The sequence below is a fragment of the Bubalus kerabau genome, chromosome 13 (genome assembly GCF_029407905.1).
Source record: "Bubalus kerabau isolate K-KA32 ecotype Philippines breed swamp buffalo chromosome 13, PCC_UOA_SB_1v2, whole genome shotgun sequence".
Taxonomy (NCBI): domain Eukaryota; kingdom Metazoa; phylum Chordata; class Mammalia; order Artiodactyla; family Bovidae; genus Bubalus; species Bubalus kerabau.
Genome location: NC_073636.1, coordinates 79,470,886 through 79,493,824, shown reverse-complemented (window position 1 = coordinate 79,493,824; position 22,939 = coordinate 79,470,886). Strand labels below are relative to the sequence as shown.

The window sequence follows — 22,939 nt, the reverse complement described above, 5'->3', positions numbered from 1 at the left end:
CTCTGCCACGTCAGACTGAAGCTTCTATTGGGTTCATGTCCTCTTTGTACACTGGATTTGTATCCGATTTCGTTATGGTCAATGCAGGCCAAATAAACAATAATACCTGAACCCCCCCCCCAAAATGTTGTCACTATTATGAGATTTAAACCTTTCTTTCAAATTCAGAACACCCCATTGGACCCCCAAATTTCGTTTCTACTTTTACCATGTTCCTTGGCGAGGGCTGCTGTCTGTCCCCATGCACCTTTTGCACAGCAGCTTATGCTTTTAACTCTCCCCTTTATGAGAAACGTGCGCCCAAACACTCGTGAACAAAGGTGCAAGTGACGTGCCGCGCTATCCTTTCACAGGCTCCTTCTGTTGAGACTTCCCTGGTGGCTCAGACGGGAAAGAATCCACCCACAACGCAGGAGACCCAGCTCGATCCCTGGGTCGTAAGATCCCCTGGAGAAGGGAATGGGCTTCCGTGAATGGGGTTGCAAAGAGCCGGACACGACTGCGTGCCTAACAGTATTCTCCCATGAACCGGACACGACTGCGTGACTGACAGTATTCTTCCGTGAGGTGACAGAACCCTGAGTCCCTGACTATTGGAGGTACCGCCGCTCACCGAGCCCGCCCAGACGTGGGTCTGGAACTGGACGGGGCCACGGAGAGTGGGCTTTGAGGCCTCGACTGCCATTAGCGGGAAGGGGAGGCTCCCTTCCGGGCGGGTGGTTAATGGCAGAGGGTATGCCAGAGTTGCTGCAGAAGATTTTTGTCACCACAAAGGGGTCATTTGCCTGAGAAAAGTAGCAAACAGGATAGCAAAGCCAGAAACAGAGATTCTAATAAGGCATCTATATGCCAATAAAAATTAATTTAAAAAGAAAAAAAAATGGAGATTCTAGTCTGTGTTGTAAAATACAGCAGCCACTCGCTCCATGTGGCTACTTTAAATAAATTAATTAAAACTGCACAGAGTTAAGGGCTTCCCAGGTGGCCCTAGTGGTGAAGAACCAGGCTGCCAACGCGGGAGACTTTGAGACGTGGGTTCGATCCCTGGGTCAGGAACCCACTCCAGGATTCTTGCCTGGAGAGCCCCGTGGACAGAGGAGCCTGGCGGGCTGCAGTCCTCGAGTAGAGCTGGACACGACTGAGCGGCCAACACACATGCGCTCATTAAACATTCAGTTTCTCGGTTGCACCAGCCACACCTCGGACACCTGTGGCTTCGTGGCTCCCGTTTGGATCAAGCAAATACAAGCCGTTCCCCTCACTGTATTAGGTTCTCCCAGCCGCACTGTTAATATATCTGTGCTGAAGTTCTAGCCCTGACTGTTCAGCTCTGTGAACCAATAAATCTTTTTTTTAGTGAAGCAATTGGAGCTGGGTTTACGGTATTCATAATCAGAAGACTCCAAAGGTGGGAGTCTCCAGTTAGCTCTCTGGAGAACATGACCACAGGATTTCAGTTTCACTGGGGTGGTTTCTTTCCACTCAGGTCAGTGCCAGAAAAAATAATCACTGGGGTCCACAAAAGTGCTTAAGCAAATGGCACTCAAGAACATCCATGCCATTTCACCATTTTTCTATTGTTTCCCCAATTAGAAAACAATTAAGAACGTGGATTGAATAGATCTGAAAACACATGCCTTTCCTAAGTCCCGTGGGTGTTTATCAGCCTAAGAGTAATTAGAATAATGGAAACACACAAGAATAGAAGTTTTTTAAGTGTTTTAACGTCAACAATATTGAAATAAAATGACATGATGTGCCTCCTGGCATAGTAATATGAGGATATAACATCGCATTCGTAGTGTTCTTGCCAGATACTTGAATCTAATTATGAGGAAACAGACAAACTCGAATTGAGGGACAGTCTACAAAACAATTTGTCTCTACTTTTTGAAAAAGGTCAGAAAGCTGAGCAACTGTTTCAGACTAAAGGAGACCAGAGATGTGACGTGTGAATGCAATGCCTGGTTCGGATTAGATGCTGGATGGAGGGAGGAGTTTTCTGTAGAGGACATTATGGGGGCAACCGTTGAGAGTCTAGTACGGCTTTTGTGTAATCCATGACTGTCTCAGTTAGATTTTTTGAATTTGATAACCAAACTGCGATTGTATAAAGGAATGCGTAGGATAACATCCTTGTTCTCTCATGCTTGTCTTCAGGGGCTCAGGGGCTCTGATCTCTGCAACCAGTTCTCAGATGTTTCAGGAAAAACAGAGATAAAACAAGTGTGGTATGATCTGGGTGACGGGTATAGGCTGTACTTTTCATGCAGCTCTGTTCTACGTTTGAAATTATTTCAAAATAGGAAAGCAAGCAAGCCATCAACGCAGTGCTTTTTTCCCCACCTGGAAAAAAAATAGCCTAGTATTTTCCATGGCAAATTTCTCAACTGGAAAACAAAGTGCTTCACAAGTGCTTTTCAAAGCCTTTATACTACAGTATCTTTAATACAGAGACTCACATTACACTTAGCCTAACACAGTTTGTGTCTGCTGTTCTGGCATAATTAATAGCAAATCCGTTCACTCTCAAAAATGTCCCAATGTCAATTATAGACACTCTTATTTTCAGCCACTTTCTTTTTTGTAACAAAGTGTCGTATGAGTCAGTATGCTTCGTGGAAAAAAGGAACTTTAGCATTTTTTAAAAAGTGAATGAATTTACGTATTATTTGTATAATGGAAAAAATGTTATCTTTACTAATAATATCTTAAATAACTTTGCTATCCATCCCTGGGGATTACAGCAAACTAGATAATTATAATGAACTAGAAAAAAAGATTTCCTATTACACGGAGAACTGAGAGCTTTTTAAAACGGGAAGGCACCTAAATACAGCTTGTAAATAAAATACAAACTCGTAACATTAATTTATAAAATACACATCAAATGTTGTAAAGCAACTAGATGAATACATTAGCTTTTAAATGTCAAGACTTTCCACGTCTTCTAAGGTGCTCCCCAATCTGTTGAGACCTCAGCCACCAAAGTCACTGACACACACATATAACTCTTAAAGTTTGGTCACCCATACTTAAAGCTTTCATCAGTCTAAAAGACGGGAAAAGCAGAGCAGATGGCATCACTAGTTGCTGCTGACCATGAACTCAAGCATGTTACGGCAAATGACCAGAAACGGGTTGGCTTTTCCTTGCACATTTTTTTTCCTGGTCCACACCAATGGATGATGTGTGGGGTCTACGTACATGATGTTGAATTTTTACCTAGCGGATTTGCTGTTTTTAAACTGGGGGAAGGAATTGGTTGTCATCCTGCATGCTGCCTGGCAGAGAAGTTAGTGCAGAGATCAAGCTAGCCAATTACAGGGTGACTAATTCAGAATTAGAAACGGCTCAGGAAGAGGGTGTGTTTTATTTCGGGCCTTTTATGATGTTTAGTATAAGTTGAATCCAATCCATATAGGCAATACCTATACCTAGGGTGGTGATAAAAGGTGTAACCAAGTGAATTTGAATTTGGAAGAGAAACTGTCACTTTAGAAACAACTTTTGTCTAATTTCAAACAATCAAACATCTAAGTGATAATTCTGGGATGGGTATCATGTATAACCTCTTACATTCTCTGAATTTAACCACATTTTAAATGCCCCAACCCTAAGCTGGGTGTCGGCAGTTACAGTGAGGAGTCCTAACCACTGAAATTCTAGGTGTTGAGCTTTTAAAATTAAGAAAGCTAGGATCTTGTTATAACGTAGCAATTTTCTCCCTTTTCATTTTCTATTTCAGGTGCTTGCTAAATACTCGTTGGGTGACTTTTCATGTATTTTTGCAAACAAGAAAGCAGCCTTTACACAAGTCTATCTTTATTTGTAAAAAATAATATACAACTAAAGCTAATTTGATTTTTAAAATCAAAGTTCATTTAGTGATAATGTACATTTTATAATAAAATTGTAGTAAAATACTGACATTTGATAGTTTAAACAAAGTATCATTCATGTAAAAATCATGTTGCATGTAAAATTTAATTAGAAAATTCATAGTTCACAAAAGTACATATATTTTGTTGATAGCTCATGAGGACATTATCATAAACTGACTTAAGATACAGAACAAAATTCACAGTTAGCTTGACATTTAGTACTATAAAATCTTAAGGTGAATCCACTGATATTTTTGTTAATAAGGTACACTTGAAACAATTCAGACTACCAATGAATGGACATTTTATTGTATAACCAAGATCTGTTGGTTTTACAATATGTCTAGTAATCAATCACTTCACCAATAATTTCAATGAGAGATCCAGTTGGAAAGACCACTGACATATACTTCTGGGGGGACAGTTAAAATAAGAAGCACTAGCAGCTTTGATTTCCATTTTCATGAATACATACAAGACAGATCTATATTTTTACAGTTAAAAGTTGTTCAAAAAGTCAAGCCCTGAAGTATTTCTTTTCCTAAGAGAACAGTTCTGATGTTAAAACTTTGTTAAAAAAAAGAGAGAGAGAGAGAGAAAGAGAGGTAGTATGTGAAAGTATTTTTACTTAAAATGTTGAACCCCTGCACCGCTCGTAATATAAATGAAATGTAACCTTCTACTTACTAACATTTTGCCATTCAAGAGTTAAGTTTGTAAAACTCAACAGAATGTTAAACCTGGAATGCCATTAAAAAATAGTGGTTAAATAAGTGGAAGAATTTCTATGAATTCAACAAAAAGTACACTGTGTTACATAACATTGTGCAGTTAATGGTTTAGTGATAATATGTTTAGTGGTACAATGTGAACAAAATACGTTGAAGTATTCTGAGTCAAGTGATCTTCATTTAATCAACTTTACTTCATATACTTTTACCATAGAAAATATCCTTCAAAACGGAGTCATTCGATTCTTCATTGTTTTACTAGCACACAATTGTTATAAGGTATCCATTCTAGCCCTACCATAAAATTAATCAATAAATAACTCTGAGCGCAGCATCTGTAAGCCGGGAACTCGTGTAGCTCACACTATTCTCAGTCTTTACATACAAGCTGCCGCAGTGCCTGGGCACCTCATACGACGAAGCCAGGCAAGGAGCGCAAGTCAGCAGCCTTACTCTTACCTTGTTCTAAGTGGATGCATCACAAAGTAATAAATAGCCTCTTAACATTAATCGAGATATGCTCTACCTGTCAAAGGTGAATACTACATGCTTTCCATCAAGTGTAGGCAGTGTTCCTACAAACCCCACTAAGGAAAACCCAGAACTTTCATATAAAAAGTGCACAAGGCTGTCCTGTGTATAAAAATCTCTTAGTTTGGGTGTTTTTTTGTTTTTTTTTTTTTTTTAAATGAAAATCATTCACACTACTCAAACACATTAAAAGGGTATAAAAGCAGACCAACAAAATACACAAACAAGAAAGGAATGATTTCCAATGAGATTCGGAATGAGGACAAGAAGACATGGGAGAGAGTCTCCCACATCAGCAGGGGCGATGGAACTGCCTTTCACGACATCTAAGGGATGCCTGAATGGAATGAGTTTGTAAATGTGGAAGTCACAGGAGGGACAAACCCAGATCTGATCGATTGTTAAGAGTTTCTTAATTCAGGAACATTGCTTCAGTGCTTTATAAGTTGAAGCAGCCCCTAAAAAACAGTTGGTTTGATTTCTTGGAAATTGAGGGGAGGGGGGAGCATTTGGAAAACCTGTTACAATTAGCAACAGAGGAACAACATTTAAGTCAAAATAAAATACTGGCATATAGGAGCCAAGGTCCCCAAAGTACCGAATTGACAGACTTCTTCACATTAGAAATTAAAAAATATAATTAAGGGAAAAATTAGCCAGGCTCTGCACAGCAGGTTAAATACGCAACCACTTCAAACGGAAATGATCTAGTCCTTAGGGTGTTTAGTTCTGGGAAATGTGCTAACATCCAGTTCTCTATAGACAAAATAGCAAAAGCACATCATTTCAGTAGCAAAGGCCCCTTTGTTTTAGACTTGAATTTACCTCTAACCCACCAAAGTTTATATGAATCATCAAACTATTTCAATAACATTTTAAGCTTGCGAGATATATATATTTATTTTTTTTTTTTCATGCCTATCCCAGATCACTTGTTCAGAGGTATATAATGCTTTCAACTAGCCAAATTTACAAAGAGTCTCCGTGGCATCCTCGTTTAGAAGACATTCAAGCCGTGATGGTCTCATAGTGTGATGACTGTTCCATCTTCCTCTAAGAGTTTCTGATCTGGAGCACGCGTTTCGAACTCGGTGCGGGCGCCACTCGCTACCGGTGCTAAGCTCACTTCGTTGGCAGGGATGAAACCGTTCTGCCCAGATTCAAAACTGAGCTCTACCTGCGTGAGCGACTGCAGGCTCTCGGCGCTGGGCGCTGCCCTGGGGATCTGCCGCGGCTCCCCGCTGTCCTCGATGACGATGTCCTCCTCCTCGTCGCTGTCGTCCTCCCCCGGCTCCAGGCTGGGCTCCGGCGGCGGCGCGCAGCTGGGGAGGCTGGTGTCGGTCGACTGGCCGGAGCTGCCCGAAGTCCGACTGTTCCGGACGACGTTGTTCCTCTGGTTGGCCGGCCGCACGGTGATGATGAGGTTGCGGCTGTTGGCGATCATCATGTCGGTGACCTGGTCGAGGCTCTTCCCGGAGACTTCGATGCCGTTCACCTCCAGGACTTCGTCATTGACAGCCAGCAGCCCCGTGCTCTGAGCCAGGCCCCCCGGCACGAGTCTAGAGATGAAGATGCCCGGGACCTTCTCCAGGCCGTGCGGGGTCACCCGGACGCTGGCCCCATCCCGGATGTAGAAGCCCAGCGGTTTCTCTGTGCCGTACTTGTAGAGACGCACCCGGCGGTGCGTTTCCGGGAGAATGTCCACGTCGATGATGGAAGACACGGGTCGGAAGTCCTGGGGCAGGCTAATGACGATGTGCGGCTTTTTTCTGTGGTTGTCTGGCCGCAACACGTTGGTTAGGACATTCTTCTTCTTGATTAGTGTGTCTGTACCAAAGGCACTGTAGTCTGCTTCTTCTGTTCAAACAAATAAAATAATTATAGGAATGCTATGAAAATACGTTTATCTATGATGGAATCTGTACAGAAAGGGCAACTCAAAACATATTTGGTACAGAAACAAAACTCGTTAAATATTAGCCCGTTGAGTGAACTCCAGGAGTTGGTGATGGACAGGGAGGCCTGGCGTGCTGCAATTCATGGGGTTGCAAAGAGTCGGACACGACTGAGCGACTGATGTGATCTGATCTGATCAGATAAAAAACGGAGTGCAGTAGGAAGACATGCTGTGCCAGGAAAAACCACTAGGGGGCCCTCTCAAGTATTCCCCGTGAAATTACCAGAAGTTGACGTTAGATTTTATGAAGTTCAAGGACTGAAACATTAAATACGGCAAATGAAACTCCGATAAGCCTCACACACACACATTCTCGACACCATTTATAACAAGTTATTTACACTGTTTTCCCTACATTTGTTCAAAACCCTCCAATTTGCATGTTTATATTTGACTTAATGACATGAAATTGGACACTTTTGAAGCTCAAGTACCTGTTTTAGAGGTTGGACAGACTGTACAGGCAGATCTCTTCTGTGGTGCCTCACAGATAATTTTTTTTTGTAAACAAGGTCTGTGGCAACCCTGCATCGAGCAAGTCTATCAATGCCATTTTTTTCAACAGCATTTGTTCATTTCATGTCTCTGGGTCAGTTTGTTAACTCTTTCGGTATTTCAAACTTGTGATCGTTGATGTCACTACACAAAAAGACGATGACTCACTGAAGGCTCGTTACATTTTTTTTTTTTAAGCAAAAAGGTATTTTAAAATGAAGGGGTTTTTTTAGACATAATGCACTTATTTGTGCCAACATTCATGTGACTCAGTCCATTGAGATAATCGCTTTATTGAACCCACAATATATCCAAGGTCCGCCTGTAATTAAGTGTAATGGATAATACACATAAAATCATAATGAAATTAAACGAACGTGTATCAAACACAGAATTCTGGTCTTCTGCAAGTACACTCTCCCTCAGTTTTCTGGGCAAGTTCTTAATCTTTCATTTTCCCACTTTTCAAAGAAGCTGAGCCGAGACAGACACAACAGGTAGGGGGCTCTGGCAAAGCTGAGCGTGCCTGCCCCGATAACGGGTGTGGCTTCTCTTGCTCCAGGCAGATTCTCTTCAAGGACTGTAGGAATCTGTGTGGCCAGTCCAGCTTGTCAGAGAGTCTTGTATTTTTACGTTTAAAAAAATCTTCCCATTTTAAAATGCTGCACCCAGTTAAATAACAACAATAACCTGTTTAAACTAAGTAACACCTGGGAGTGGGAAGTGACTTACTCTTCAAGTCAGCCATTGATTATTTCTGAGGTCAAACAGGGAGAACGGGGCACTAAAACGCAATCTTCTTAAATCACGCAGCTGGAGGCAGACAGCCTACAAACTACATGCCTCATCAGAGGATGAGGAAACAGAATTAACAGCAGGCACAGAAGGTGAAACCATGTGTCAAAAATAACTACAGTGAGGATAAACTAAAAAGAATCTCCAAGGATTAAAAAAATTAATACAAATTTAAAAAGACAAAAGTACCCCCAAGATCCCAAGAACTAAAGTCCTAGTCTCCACCAACGCTACAGAATGACAGGAACATCACCAGCCTGTGTCTGCAACACGGCTTCCATCTCCAGTTTCTTGTTCCCTGACTCTCAGCCTCCTTATTGATGACTATTATTACCTTTACTTCATAGGAAATTAAGGGTACAAATAGGAGTACAAGTTGGAGAAGACTCTTGAGAGTCCCTTGGACTGCAAGGAGATCAAACCAGTCAATCCTAAAGGAAATCAGTCCTGAATATTCATTGGAAGGACTGATGCTGAAGCTGAAGCTCCAAAACTCTGGCCACCTGATGCGAAGAGCTGATTCATTTGAAAAGACCCTGATGCTGGGAAAGACTGAAGGCAGGAGGAGAAGGGGACGACAGAGGATGAGATGGCTGGATGGCATCACCGACTCAATGGACATGAGTTTGAGTAAACTCTGGGAGTTGGTGATGGACAGGGAGGCCTTGCGTGCTGCAGTCCATGGGGTCGCAAAGAGTCGGACACGACTTGAGTGAACTGAACTGAAGGGTACAAAATACGTTACAGACAGAAGACGGGCCTGGTTTTCTGACTAGACCAGCAGTGTGCACACTCACGTCACACAGTGAATGCTAAGTGTACACTGAGAACGTCAGCGATGTTTTCTCAGGGTGCCTGAACACGCCTCAAAAGCTAGTTTCACAGAAATGTACAAGACCAGGGGTACTTAATTTGGGGGCACTTTTACCACCCGGGGATAATTTTGCTTCATTTATGGAGAAAGTACTTACACTGTGTTCTTACAAAGACAGAAATTTACTTATAATTTGGCTTGGGAAATAAATCCACTGACAAAACAATCTTTTGGGCAAAATGTGGCCAAAAATCTATCAACAACCTTCTCCTGACTGTGTTCATTCAGAACTGGATGTGTCATTTTATAATCAGTTAAGAAAGCTCACACAATTTTTATGTGGGAAATTTCAGACGATACAAACAGAGAACAAAACCAAGTTGCCTACATACCTACTCATGGGAAACCTGACCAAAAGACCCCCCCAATCTGCATAATTTGGCATCGCCTCCAGACTCTGTTTGAATGCTCTCTGCTAAATTCTCAAAAGCAATATGCCCCAGTACAAAGGCACCTTTGTTCCCCCATCTAGCTAATCAGTTTCCAGCCACTGGGAAAAGAAATATTTTGGCGGAAAGCCAGGGTGCAGGGTGTCGGTTTAAAGTGTAAAGGTGAACATGTACAGGGCTCAGGGCTGGCGCTCCACCTGAGCATGTCTGTCAAAGTACAAAACTCGGAACGGGACCGGGGGTTGGAAACCTGGCTCATAGCAACCTTTCACTTGCATAAACCCAGGCTGACGCAACAGCGCGTGATACAGGCTCGTGCAGCAACACCTCACCTATCTCGAGCCTGACAAGCTCAGCTCACCGAGATGGATGAGGGCCTCCACCTGGAATGCCACCGAACAGCCGGGCTGGATGTCTCACTTCCTTACACACAGAAAGTTCCTGTGCTTCAGTCACCGAGAGGGAGCCCTGTGGGCCCTCCCTCTGAGCCTCTTATTATTTAAACATTAATCCCCAAACCCCTGGTTATCTCATTCCTCAGCTCAGAGTCATGAGTCAGGACTGAGGGTCCACTAGTGAGTGGCAGGCACAGATACAAAAATAGAAGCCTACAGCGAATATAAAGCAAACCTCAAAACGAACAAAGTATTTCTATAAATCCCAGAAACGTCCCTGCACAGTTAACAAAACAGGGACCATTCCTGGGAGAGTCATCAAGAAAGTTAAAGACTATGATCCGTTTCAAGTTCTGCTGGAAGACAGGGAAGAATGAAATAGTTGGGGAACTGTTCTAGTCAAGGGGTGGACAACGTTTTTCTGCAAAGAGTTGTACCATAAATATTTCAGGGTCCTGTAAGTCACACAATCTCTGTTGTAAAAGCAGCTGCAGGCAATACAGAGGGGACTGAGCATGGGTGTTTCCAGGAAAACTGTTATAAGACAGCCAGCGAGCCCGAGTTTGCCAGCGTTTGTTCTCATCCAAAATGGTTAAAATGAAATAGATGTGGCAGCTTTTTAAAAGGATTAAACGTCACTCAAAGCAGTATTCACGTTCTGCAGATCCCTTCAGTTTCTAATATAAAGGAAAATCAACCACCAGCTACTTAAGAAGCACCTAGTGCCGCGTGGCCAAGCCTTGCGCTCTGTGCCACAGATCCGACACAAGTTGTGCAGAGGCCCTTTGCTTTCCAGGCGTTTACAGACTAACAGAGCCGGCAATTAACCGAGAACCGGAAACCACCATGATTACAGAGATGCCAGGAGCTGTGAAGTACCCTGGGTTGAGGGAGCCTGTCAGTGGGTGTACAAGGGCCACGCCCGCCTTGCTCAGGGAAGCGAGGCTTATGCTGAGACTGGAAAAGAAATAGCAGCTCACCCGGTGGGAGGGAGGGAAGAACTTGCAGGTGCGGCCAGCCTCCAGAGAAGATAGGCTGGGAGGGGAGGAGCTAGAGCCAAGTCAGCAGACAGGGCCCTGCAGACACCAGCCCCCCGGGGAAGAGGGGAGGGTTCCAGACTTCAGCCTAAGGCCAAAGGGAAGAAACCCCAAGGATTTTCTGGCTGCAAGTTGGAGAAGGGACCTGCAGGGCAAGGTAGGAGGTTACTGTGGGTGATTCAGGATGGCACCTGGCCTGGAGCAGATGCAATGGGGATGGGAGATAAGCCTGAAAAATAATTAGAGCACAGTTTCAATAGGCTTGGTGACAGACTGATTGAAAAAAAAAAAGTATGTGTCAAAGGTGACAGCCAGGTTTCTGACATAAGCAACTGGTGTCATACTGTGAGATGTTTCTCTACAGTTTCTTTTTATTTTACTTAATTTTATTTCTTTTGTTAAACTATTTTTTTTTAAAACTATTAAAATGTATTTTCCTTAGGCCATTTCTGAATTAAACCCAACTCATTAAAAGATAACCTTAAAACACATCTCCCAAGTCACATCTACTGCACGGCAGAGTTCTAAGAGATGGCTGAAGGGCCACCCGGTTCCAGGTATCTGGGCCATAAGGCCATGTCCTAAGGCAGATGAGGCTTAAAGCAAGACCAGAAGTGTCCCCAGCATGCTCCTTTGATGAAACCTGCAGTACACACGTGTTTGTCTGATGGCATACAAAAACAGTCGGCGGCAGTGTGGCAAGAAGCTGTGGTGCAGGTATCCTGATCAGATCTGGCGAGGAGTCCACATGTGTCAGTGGGGCTCAGACCTGGCTGAACATCATCAGGACGGGCTGGGAGGCTTTTGAAAAAATACACATTTCCCTGGCCATCCTCCAAACCTACAGGGATGACCTGAGTACTTTTACTGTATTTTTTTTTTAATTGGAATACAGTTGTTTTTCTTTTAAAGGTGTAACCTTTAAATATTGTCTAAGACTGTTTTCCATACAACCACCTGTACAAAAGAAGGAAAACTCTTTTTCCCTCAAAAAAATGAGGAAATTCTAAACTCCAACAGGGCAAAGGGGGCTGGCAAAAGACCTGGGAATCCTCTCTGAAAATAACTTTTAAGATATCAGGTTTTTCTGTTTTGATTCTTGCTTCCATGATAACAGCCCTAGAAACAGTGCCTAGGGTTTTTCGCCTCTAATGATAAACTACTGTAAAACATAAAACTTTTCAAGATATGCAACAATGTGACCTCCAAAATCATGCTATGAAGTGGTTTATGCCTTCAATCGTGAGCTTTCACTTCAAAGAAACCTTATTTGATAGAGTGTACCACATTCTAACAGGTCGCGTGCTTTCAAATTTTAAACTGTGTTTCTGTCTGTCTTTTTGGTGCCGCATCAAGTGCAACCCACTGCCCTGCCGATTCCTAAACTGGAGGCCGCAGACCAGAAAAACAGAAACCATGTTATCATTAAGCGATAAAATGTAACCATACTTAATATCATGTTTTATATTAGCTTCCAAAATTTAATGTTCATTAAAGATTACGTAGAATCAGCGTTCTACTTAAGCATCTGTCCAGCTTTGTTTAGAAAAAAAAAAGTATCGCCACGAACTACAGGGCACTGCATAACTCTGTAAGACCACAAACACCTTAACGCTGCCTAAGTAAGGTGATTCCAGGTCTCCAGGGGGCAATCTGGTAAACGTGGGCGGTGGGGGCCCTAGCTGGGGCGGTCGGAAGAGGCCCCTCTGAGACAGTCACCCATACTGAGGCCTGAGGGCAAGGAGGCAGCCTCCGGCTGAGCTGCAGGAAAAGCGTTCCTTACAGAAGGAACAGCACGCGCAGAAGCACGGAGGCGGCAGCAAGCCCACCCAGGCCGGTGGGGTCGGAAATCAAGGGGGCTGTCGTGGTTCTGGAGAGAAGGACAGGGGAAGGGGAGGCTGTGGGGCGGGGCTGTCGTGGTTCTGGAGAGGAGGACGGGGGGAGGGGAGGCTGTGGGCCCAGATCAGGAAGGTTCTTGCTCTGCGTGCGACGGGAGCCACTGGAGGGTTTTAAGTGGGAATGAATTGACTGACTGACTTCACATTTTTTGCTTAAGTCATATCTGTATTAAACGTAACTCTTTTAAAAACAAAACTCTTCTGCTGAACACACCGCGTTTTTCTAAATCCAACTCTAAGGGCTATGAATCCTACTGACATTTGCCTCTACTGCACAGAAAACTTCTGTTGACTGTGTTTACTTCAAAAGTCCCTTTTTGAAGAAGGGACCAGCAGAAGATAACCACCCTTCAAAGAGGTTAGGATTAATCCTATGAGTGTTACAATGCCAGTAACATAAACATGTGATCGTATAATCCACAGCCTATAATCTTTCTAACAAAGGGGATAATCCAACAAGTTTGTCAGATGGCAGTAGTTTAAAAATAGTCATTCTACATTTAAATACACTTCCAAATAGCAAGTAAATTTGTAATGAAAATTACAACCGCTAACAAGGAAGGCCTTTTATTCAACAATAATGATTTAAATCATTCCGTTTAAAATGACGAGTTCCACTCACATGTGCCGTCTTTCCTTCTCCAACATTCTATGCATAGCTCTCTAATAACCAGCCCTGGTCTTCGTCTCTGCTAGCTTTTCTGTCTACTCCCAAAAATTTCAACTATCGCTTTCTGTAGACTTTCAACTCTTTGCCCACCATTTCTGATTTTGTGCATGACAAGGCTGAAACTCACTGGCCAGATAAGCTTTTTTTCTGGCCTAAGACGAAACCAGTTTTCTTTCCAAGTCAATCTCTCTTCCAAACTATGCCTGTTTTATGGCCCTGTCCCAGCGATCAGGCTCGAGTCCAGGAAGCTATCTTCTGCTGGACTCCTCCTCAACTCTCTGACATCTGGTGAGGAGCGTGGTGCCTCTCAAGTCCTCCCCTTTACCTCACCTCGTCTCCCGCTGGGATGGAAGTGGGCAGCATCTCTCAGCTGCCTGCTCCTCACTCAGATTCATTCCGAGTATTCCAGAAGTAACATCCTAGCTGTACCAGGCTCCTGTCACTTACTGAGGAAACCTGTCTCAGGTGTCTCTGGGAAAACGAATTTGTGTGATTCTATTTTGTAAATAGTCAAGTGGTACAGACATAAGTTACCCTACCTACCCTCGGAGGTTTATTTTGTTGGTGGACTTGAGTTCCTCCAAACCCAGAAGCAAAGATACACAATCAGTGGAATTTCAGAGCCCTGGGAGTGGTCCAACGCTTATCAACTGGTTTGAAATAAAGTTTCACCTTCAAGGGTAATCTCGGCCCACTCTCTCACACTGCTGGCTAGGTCGGTTTCCAAGCACAGCCAGGCTTGAATCACCCACCAGGACTGGGCTGGAGGCTGTCAAGCTGCCTTTCCAAACCTCCTCATTTTCCAACGACAAGAGCAGCAGCAGCATGCATGGCGCCCAGCCACAGGCCGACATAGATACACACACATGCAAGAGGCCACAAAGTTAAAAAAACTTTTTAGGACTTTTTAAAGTCAAAATACATTGCAGTGCTTGCCATATACAGTGGTTATTTATTTATTTTTTTTTACAGTGGTCATTTAAAACGTTCTTCTGCAAGACCAATTATCAATGTTTACATTCCTCCAAAATAATGACTTACTAATTTTCCAGATAATTAACTGATTGTATTTTCTGTGAGAAACACCTTAGAGGAAAGTGAACATTTAGCGGAGGCCTAGTGCATGCCAAGGCACTGCACTGAGCTCTATTAAACCCCCGAGCAATGCTATGAGATGGTATGTTCATTCTACAGATAAAGACATAGCAACCCAGAAGAGTAAACAGCTTTCTTTCAAGTACCTAGTAAGTCCAGTACTATTGCCTGGAAAATCCCATGGACAGAGGAGCCTGGTAGGCTACAGTCTATGGGGTCGTAAAGAGTCGGACACGACAGAGCGACTTCACTTTCACTTTCATTTTCAAGTAGTAAACACAGTATTTCAAAGTCGTGACCGACTCTTTGTGGCCCCATGAATTGTAGCCCTCCAGGCTCCTCTGTCCACGGGATTTTCCAGGCAAGAATACTGGAGTGGGTTGCCATTTCCTCCTCCAGGGGATCTTCCCGACCCAGGGATCCAATTCATGTCTGTTGCATCGGCAGGTGGGTTCTTTACCACCAGTCACCTTAGTTGCCACCAAAAAGGGAGAATGTTTCTCTGACTCCAAAGCCACACTCTTCCTACCACGTCTTTCTGAATGGACAAAATCACATTCAACATAAAGATTCAATATGTTCCTAATTTCCATTAAGAAAAAGAATCTAAGGGTTTACAAAGTAATCAAAACTTTCTAAAGTACACTTAATTAAGTGTAAAGATGTTAATAAACCAATAATATCACAGACGTCTTAACTCGTTAGTTAATTTGGTAATAAGATTCACACAAAATGTCTAATTCCTTAAATTTGTGGCAAACTCTGTATATCCTATCAATGAGGAATTAACAACTTCTAATTCTCAAACAATTTCTCTGGATGTTGGTACTTACCCTTTTTCTGTATAAAGATCCTAAGCAGTGGGTTGGCCGTTGAAACAGCTTTGTGATAATTGTCGTCATTATTTATAGGTAGTAAATCGCCGTGGATGTCTGCATAGCCTACTAAAACATCAACATTGGGTATTTTATGAACATGTTGCAGTAATCCATAAAACTCCTCAAACTTTCCAGGTTTTGACCTTTCCAGCGAAAACCGACGAAATTCAGCTCCAAACTACAAACAAACATATTAATTTTAAAAAAGGTAACAGGATCCAATCTTATAATGCATGACATAGAAAAATTCACAGATACAAGTTTCCTTTAATAAAGAAGACAGTTTCAGCCACACGGTTTATAGTCAGAAACCTCACTGAAAGTGGAAGTCTCAGTCGTGTCTGACTCTTCTCGACCCCATGGACTACACAGTCCATGGAACTCTCCAGGCCAGAATACTGGAGTGGGTAGCCTTTCTCTTCTCCAGGGGATCTTCCCAACCCAGGGATCGAACCAGGTTTCCAGCATTGCAGGCAGATTCGTTACCAGCTGAGCCACCAGGGAAGCCCCTAGAAACCTAATTATCTGGAGATAAAACAGCCTAGGGAAGACACAGAAATGTGCCTGCTCACTGCTGCATCTCTGAAGGGCATTCCCTTCAAGAGACGCAGGCTCATCTGAATCCCCGGGGTACCCAGGCCTCACTGGGGACTGTCCTGCAGAGTGAGTCAGCTCAAATAAGCCCTGTCTGGAGTCCAGATCCTGACAACAGTCTTCCCTCCTCACTCAGGCCTCGGGGTAACAAGGATGTGCCTAAGTTTCTATTCTGACTGTCAGCAAAAAGCATCTAGGTTTCCTCCCCCATAAAAGGAGTAACGACTTCACAGAAAGTGGCAGGAATTAACTGCAGCATACCCAAGTAGGACTTTGAACTTCTTGGCATTAAGGTACCATATGAATGGAGGCATACTATAGTAGAAATGTCTAAAGATAAGAAGTGTCTACCCTATGTTAATCTTAAAAGAAAAAAAAAGGCAGTTTTATTAATACATTAAATATATGTCGTACAACCATCCAATTAATGCAGAAGTGTTTATGTGCTTGGCACAGTGCTAGGCCCTAGAGAATGAAAGGCTCAGGCCTGCACCCGAGCTCAGCAATTAGTGGGTAAAGAGAATAATTATATGAGCGGTATTAAGGAACCACACAAACAGGGAGGCCGGCACTTCCATCATACCCAGTATTTATCTTCACAATTCTGATACTCACGTCTGCTTCCCTACTCTAGAATCCAGATGCCACGTGATTTCAGTGGTTCTTATCTGACACGAAGGACTGGCTTCATCCAGTCCATAATGAACAGGATCTGTGACTTACTCTGGAACTAGCACAGCATTTCCTCAAATGTGGAAACCTAAGAAAGATTCATCAGCCTTCCTCAAAAAGTGCCCCAGTCACACAAGTTTGGGAAATGCTATATAACTATAATCACACTCTTGGGAATCACTGGGTAGACCAGTTATTAAAGGCAAGGTGAAGCCCTGGGGTTGATAAAAACAGAAAAAAATTTTTAAACTGTTTGCCAAATGTGTTTGACCACTGAATTCCTTTTTCCTCTAAGTATCTATTATTGGATAGTAACACTTGTACTACCAACAGGGCTTAGACATCATGCAGACCAAGTCCCTACTGGAATCATTTGGTTACAAATGTGTCCATTCACTTCCCCAGGGATCCCATGGGCTCCCTGGATTCAGGCTTCTGCCTTGCTTATATCCATACTATTTGTTAGTTTTCAATTAAAATGAAAACTCAGTAAAACCACCTCTTACTTCTAATACATTAAAAGTTTCCAAAACATATTCCTCAAACGTAAACACTAACATTTGTCAAGAAAATAAGGTGACTCACACCTAAAACGCTCAAAAAGTTTAGTCACACCTTCACGTTTCAAAGTAAATAAAAACTGGGGAACACCCTTCATATCAGAGTCAGTCTTATGATGTTATCAAAAGTCATAGTTTCTCCTCCAATTTCTTTATTCTGGTATCCCAACATCCCAGTGCATTTGGATTCATCCCCAGGTTTTACTACTTCCCCTGGTGAATGGGAGTAACAGCTAATGATTGAATATTTTAGGGCTGCAATGTTTTTGCTAAAGCTTGTGGATAAAAATTCTTTGCTCGACTTTTTTTTCTCTTGCTTAAATGTTATGATAAAAACAATGGGAAATTGTAAGGCTTCACAGTAGATGTGCCCTTTTGCAAAGTTAGCAGAAAAAAAAAAAAAGAGAAATTGTTATGCTTCTTGCAGCAGAACAACAGGATTAAGAGAACTTTTTACTACATGAAGAAAAATGCAAAAATAGAGATAAAATTAAGACCCAATCAACAACTATTAAAACTTTTTTTAGCCTGGTCTAGTTTGGCCTGGTCATGGGGATGGACACCAGCCACCCAGCATCTTTTGGTACAACACTCTAGAAATGTAAACTTGATTTTAGGACTGGTTCCCCATGAATCATAACCAGGAAATGTACAGCTCAATGACTATTCCAGGTTTTTGATATCTAAGGCTGTTGGAGGACATCACCTTGATTATTATCAGAGCTCTCTCAACTCCACCGATACAGGAAGATAAATGTTACCAAAATGTTACCATAAAGGAAAGTCACATGGTAACTGGTATCACAACTTAACTATACTTATATTTGCAGGATCCATTACTTATTTGTACCATTTTCCCCTTCCAGGAGCAAAGATATGACACTGACAACTTGCTTTTAATGCAGAAGAAAAAGAAATCCTGAAATGTGGATCTGCATACCACAGAGTTGGGGTCACAACCTCTTCATTATCAACTTTGTAAAAAGCTGTAATACCACCAAAGCAGTGAAAATGGATGCATTGTTTCACCCATCTGTCCAAATATTGTTTAAATGGTGAAGATGTCAAGTGCTTTTCTTTAACCCCTTAAAAATAAGTGTACAGTTAAAACACAAGGTGTCAGAGACACACTAGAAACCGTACCTCCCCTGGGCCTGTTGATCAGCGGCTAGAACACGAGTGGGACCCTTGACTCTGTTTAAGAGATACGGTTCACCAGAAGCGCAGTAGAGCAGGCCAAATATATAATGGGCAGTGTGGGAAAGATTCACAAGCCAGTTGACAGAAGAGACGCACGGAAAGCCTGAAATTCTAGTCCCTACACGCTCAAGGTTTCCTAATCTGAAAGATAAATTACCATTTGACTGTATTTATCAGAGCACCTAGAATCTCCACTCATTTTCTTCCTATGATAAAAAGTTACAGACTTGCTACCAAGATTAGGACCATGAACTGAATTTTAAGATTGCGCAATATCGTGTTTTTCTTTTCTTAACCTCAACTCCCACAAACCCAAACTAGATTTATAACAGAAATGCTGAGAGAAGGTTCAACCATTGGGCTCGGAACCACGACTACCACTATATGCCAGAGGAAAAACTCTCTATATTTTGTTATCTTAACTCTTAGTTCAAGCATGTCACTTCAATTCGCTATGGCAATTCCATGGAGGACACAGGAGACAGTGTATTCCTGAACCTGCTATATTTCTGTTCTTATTAAGCAGAAGGGCTTTTAAAATTAGTACCTACTGTGATACGAGTTAAGTTGAAAATAATGTTTTAAAATGTTTAAAATGAATGCAGATCTCAGTTATGGCAACTTACAGGACCTCGCTTATCAACTCCAGATAATAAAAACCCTTCTACCCCAGAGAGCCTTCCTTACTCTACTTCACTGAAAATCACTCCTTGATTTTGCATTCTCCCTTCTACCCTATCCCCGTAATCTTATACTCGGTAAGGTTTCATTATTTTTTAAGTTGATACGCTTTTCCTTTTCTCCTATTCTTCCCTGTGTTTTTGATCTTCCCAACTCTTATTTTAAATGTTCACGGGCTCAGCTCCATGTGCTCTCTTTGGTATTCCAGAAGGCCTAAAACTTATCTTGTAAAAAGGGCTTTAAGGTTTTGTCATAAAAAGCAGAGCTTGTTGAAGTCAAAACCTTTCTGAGCCCCTGTCTTCTCCGAGAATCAGACTAGATTATCTAAGTCCCTTCTGGCTCTTCAATTCATGAAATGCTTGCTTGAGAATGTTCTTGGGGCTGCCGATCATCTTCAAATTCCAGCTTAAAACCTCCTTTAGAAAGCATTCCCTCACTAATCCCGATACACTGTCCTGCTCAGGGAGCCTTGCAATTTAGGAATTCACAGGATACCCACACGTTGTCATCAGCGTTGGTCAAGAGGAAAAACACTTGACTTGAAAGAGTAGCAGGATGGAATGAGAAGGGTATCCGAACTCAAAACTGTGAAGTGCCACTCACACGAAAGGTGACAGCGTTCATTTTACAAGATTCAATGCATACCAAAGTTCGCGCTAGAAAAATCCCTACTGGAAGCAAAAGCTAACTTTTACATTTGGGTGAGTACGGGTGTTTCAAACACTCTTTACTCACACGCCAGAAGGCAGAATTCCTCCAAACCTTTCGTACCACGCTGCGCTCGCTCAAATGCCCCCCCATCCTCGGGTATGTCTTGGGCCTGACTCTCATCCTTGAAGGGGAATGATTTCTTACGGAAGGGGATTAATCGCTCGGCGGGGCTCCTGCCTTACCTGGGGGCGGGAGCGGACACAAGGCCCCCCATCCTCGGCAAGTTCATTCCCCACCGTCTCCAGCCCCCAAGTCCCCCCAGAGCGGCCCCGGCGGTCCCAGACACCCGGCCAGCCCTTGGGGGCCCCAGGCGCAGTCACTGCGGCCCCCCGTCCCCGGGCTCCTCCAGCTTGCCCGGGCCCGCGCACCTTGCTCTTCACCTCCATGGTGCCCAGGCAGCCGCTGCCTGCCCCGTGCCGGTGGCCGCGGTTCATCCTGAGGCCGGGCCCGCGGCGGCCTCCTCCAGTCGGGCCGCCCCTCGGGGGCGCGCGGGGCGAGTGCGCGGCCGGCGGGCTCGGGACGCGGCGGCGGCGGCGGCCCGGGCTCCTCCTCACAGGCACCTGCAGAGGCGCGGCCGCGGCTCGCGTCTCCGCGCCGGGCCCCGCTCGGCTGGCTCCTCACGCGGCGGGACCGAGGGTCGGACTGGCGGCGCGGCGGGCGGGGACGCGGAGCCCGCCCTCCCGGCCTCAGCGGCGGCCGCGACGGCGGAGGCGGCGGAGGGGGCGGAGCGGCGGGGACACGCGCCGCAGCCTCGCTCTCGGCCGCCAGCCCCGCGCGCGCGCGCTCCCTCACCTCGGGCCGGGCCGCCGCCGCGGCGCGTGTGCGCGCTCACCTGCAGCCTCCGCCGAAGCTTCGGCGGCCCGCGCTCCGCCCCCACCCAATGGGAAGCGCGCACCTGCGCCCTCGGCGCCAACCAATCGGTACCCGCCTCGCGCCGCGCGAGGGCGGGGCCTCCTGCTCGAAAAGCCCGCCTGCCGCCGTTCGATTGGTCCCGCGCGGCGAGGGAGGGGTGGGATCACCTGAAGCCGAGAGGGGCCCTCTGGACCCCGCAGGCGAGCTCCAAAGCGCATGCGCAGGCCCTGTAGTTTCCGCCCAGCGAAGGCCGGCCGGAAGCGCGAGCGCACCTGGAGACGCGCTGGGATGGGTGGGCCTTTTGCGCGCGCGCGGGTGCGCGCCTGGTTGCTCTGGACCCGGCCTGAGCTCGCGCTCCGCCGGGGCGTGGAGCACGCTTCCCGGCTGGTTGCCGGGCGCCGCGGGGCTGCCGGCTTTCTGCACCCTCTTCCGTCCCTTCCACTTTGGGATGCTGCAGCCTCCAACAACGCCCCTCCATCACCCATTTGCGTCCTTTAGTCGTCTGGCTTCAACTCGGTTGCAAAATTCCAGTTTTCGCGCCTCTGCAACAGTAACTGGAGAAAAATCTCAGGGCTCTACTGGCTTAATGTCGTTGGTACAGACTTTCTGCAGTCCAGTCAGGTCCCATGGGGTCGAGTGGGCGCTGGGAGGGAGGGGAAGTGGGCAAAGGCCAGGAATGTCTCCTCGAAGGTCTGTACTTTTAGATTGGCCCTCCAGGGATTCCCCGCCCCCTTTGTCTTTTAAATTTATTTTTAACCTTTGAGGATCTTCCTCTCCCTCCAGCCATTTCTGGGCTATTCGCCGTGTCCACCAGTGACAGCCGCCAGATTGTGTTTGTCTCTGTCCCTCCAGTGGAATGACCAAGCTATGTTCTTGATAACAAGACTGAATCCTTCTCTTTAAATGCCCAGAGCCGGGTTTCTCCTTTGCAGCACTGCCAGTGCTGGGGTGGTGAGGAGAAGACCCCCAGGGCCCCCCACCCACCTGCAGAGGGGCTCATCACAGAGCTGTGGAACTCGCCTGTGAGCTGGACCTGGGCCTGCGGGGGGCCGTTCTAACCTGAAATGGCCAAGAACAGCTGGCTAGGTTGCCGCATTCAGCCGGAGCGCTCTGGGCCTTCCTCACCCTGTCTCTGCCTTCATCCGTCCTCACGCGGGCACCCCTCCTTCCCAGCACTTTTGTCTAGTTCCAGGTTCCCCATGTATTTCGGAGAAGGACGGCTGTGAAAGGCAGCGACCCCTATGCTTTGCTCACTATGACTCCGAGTAGTAGCATCTGCCTGAGTGCCCGCAGGTACTCAGATCTGTCTCTGCTGGGTGCTGGACCTGGGGAGGATAGTTTCTCCATATTTACATAGCCTCACCTGAGTTCAAAGGTGGGCTTCTCATCTTCCCTCTCTGAAGGGTTCAGTTCACCAAGTATTCGTGGGGGAATTCAAAGTTGTTCTGGCCATTTTTGGTGGAAGTCCAGAGGGAAGGGGCACCATCCCAAGCCGAATCATTGTAAAATCTGCCTTCTCTACCTCCTGTTCAAAAGCACCTGCTGTGTGACTCAGGCTACACTGGACATGAAGTGTGGTGCTGGGATGGGGCAGCATGGCAGTTTGGTCTCAAGACCTCTTAATACTCTTAAAAATTATGAAGGGCCTCCAGTATTGTGTTTATGTGTAGATTTGTCTTTCAACAGTCATTGTATTAAAATGAAAACTGTTGGGACTTCTCTGGCAGTTGAGTGATTAAGATGCCTGGCTTCCAACACAGGGAACGTGGGTTCAATCCTTGGTTGGGGAACTGTTTAATAAGATCCCATATGCTGCACAAGCGTCAAAAAAAAATACAATTACATTTAGAAAACAAAGTTAAGTTAAAACTGAGAAATGTTTAAAACACAAGGGTGCACAAGCACGGGGACTTCCCTGGTGGTCCAGTGGCTAAGACTCCAGGTTCCCAGTGCAGGGGGTCTGGGTTCAATCTCTGGTCAGGGAACTAGATTCCACATGCTGCAATTAAGACCCTGGTGCAGCCAAATAAGTAAATAAAA

The 22,939-nt window shown here is 44.9% G+C and overlaps 1 protein-coding gene across 1 annotated transcript; it reads right to left on the bottom strand.

Moving 5' to 3' along the window:
• Positions 1–3,808: 3,808 nt before the first annotated feature.
• PARD6B (par-6 family cell polarity regulator beta) lies at positions 3,809–20,542 on the bottom strand. Its single transcript, XM_055545304.1, has 3 exons — positions 20,416–20,542; positions 15,585–15,807; positions 3,809–7,003 (listed from the first exon to the last, which is right to left on the bottom strand). The coding sequence occupies exons 1-3, from the start codon at positions 20,479–20,481 to the stop codon at positions 6,171–6,173; spliced, it is 1,122 nt and encodes a 373-aa protein (XP_055401279.1). The 5' UTR covers positions 20,482–20,542; the 3' UTR covers positions 3,809–6,170.
• Positions 20,543–22,939: the final 2,397 nt, after the last annotated feature.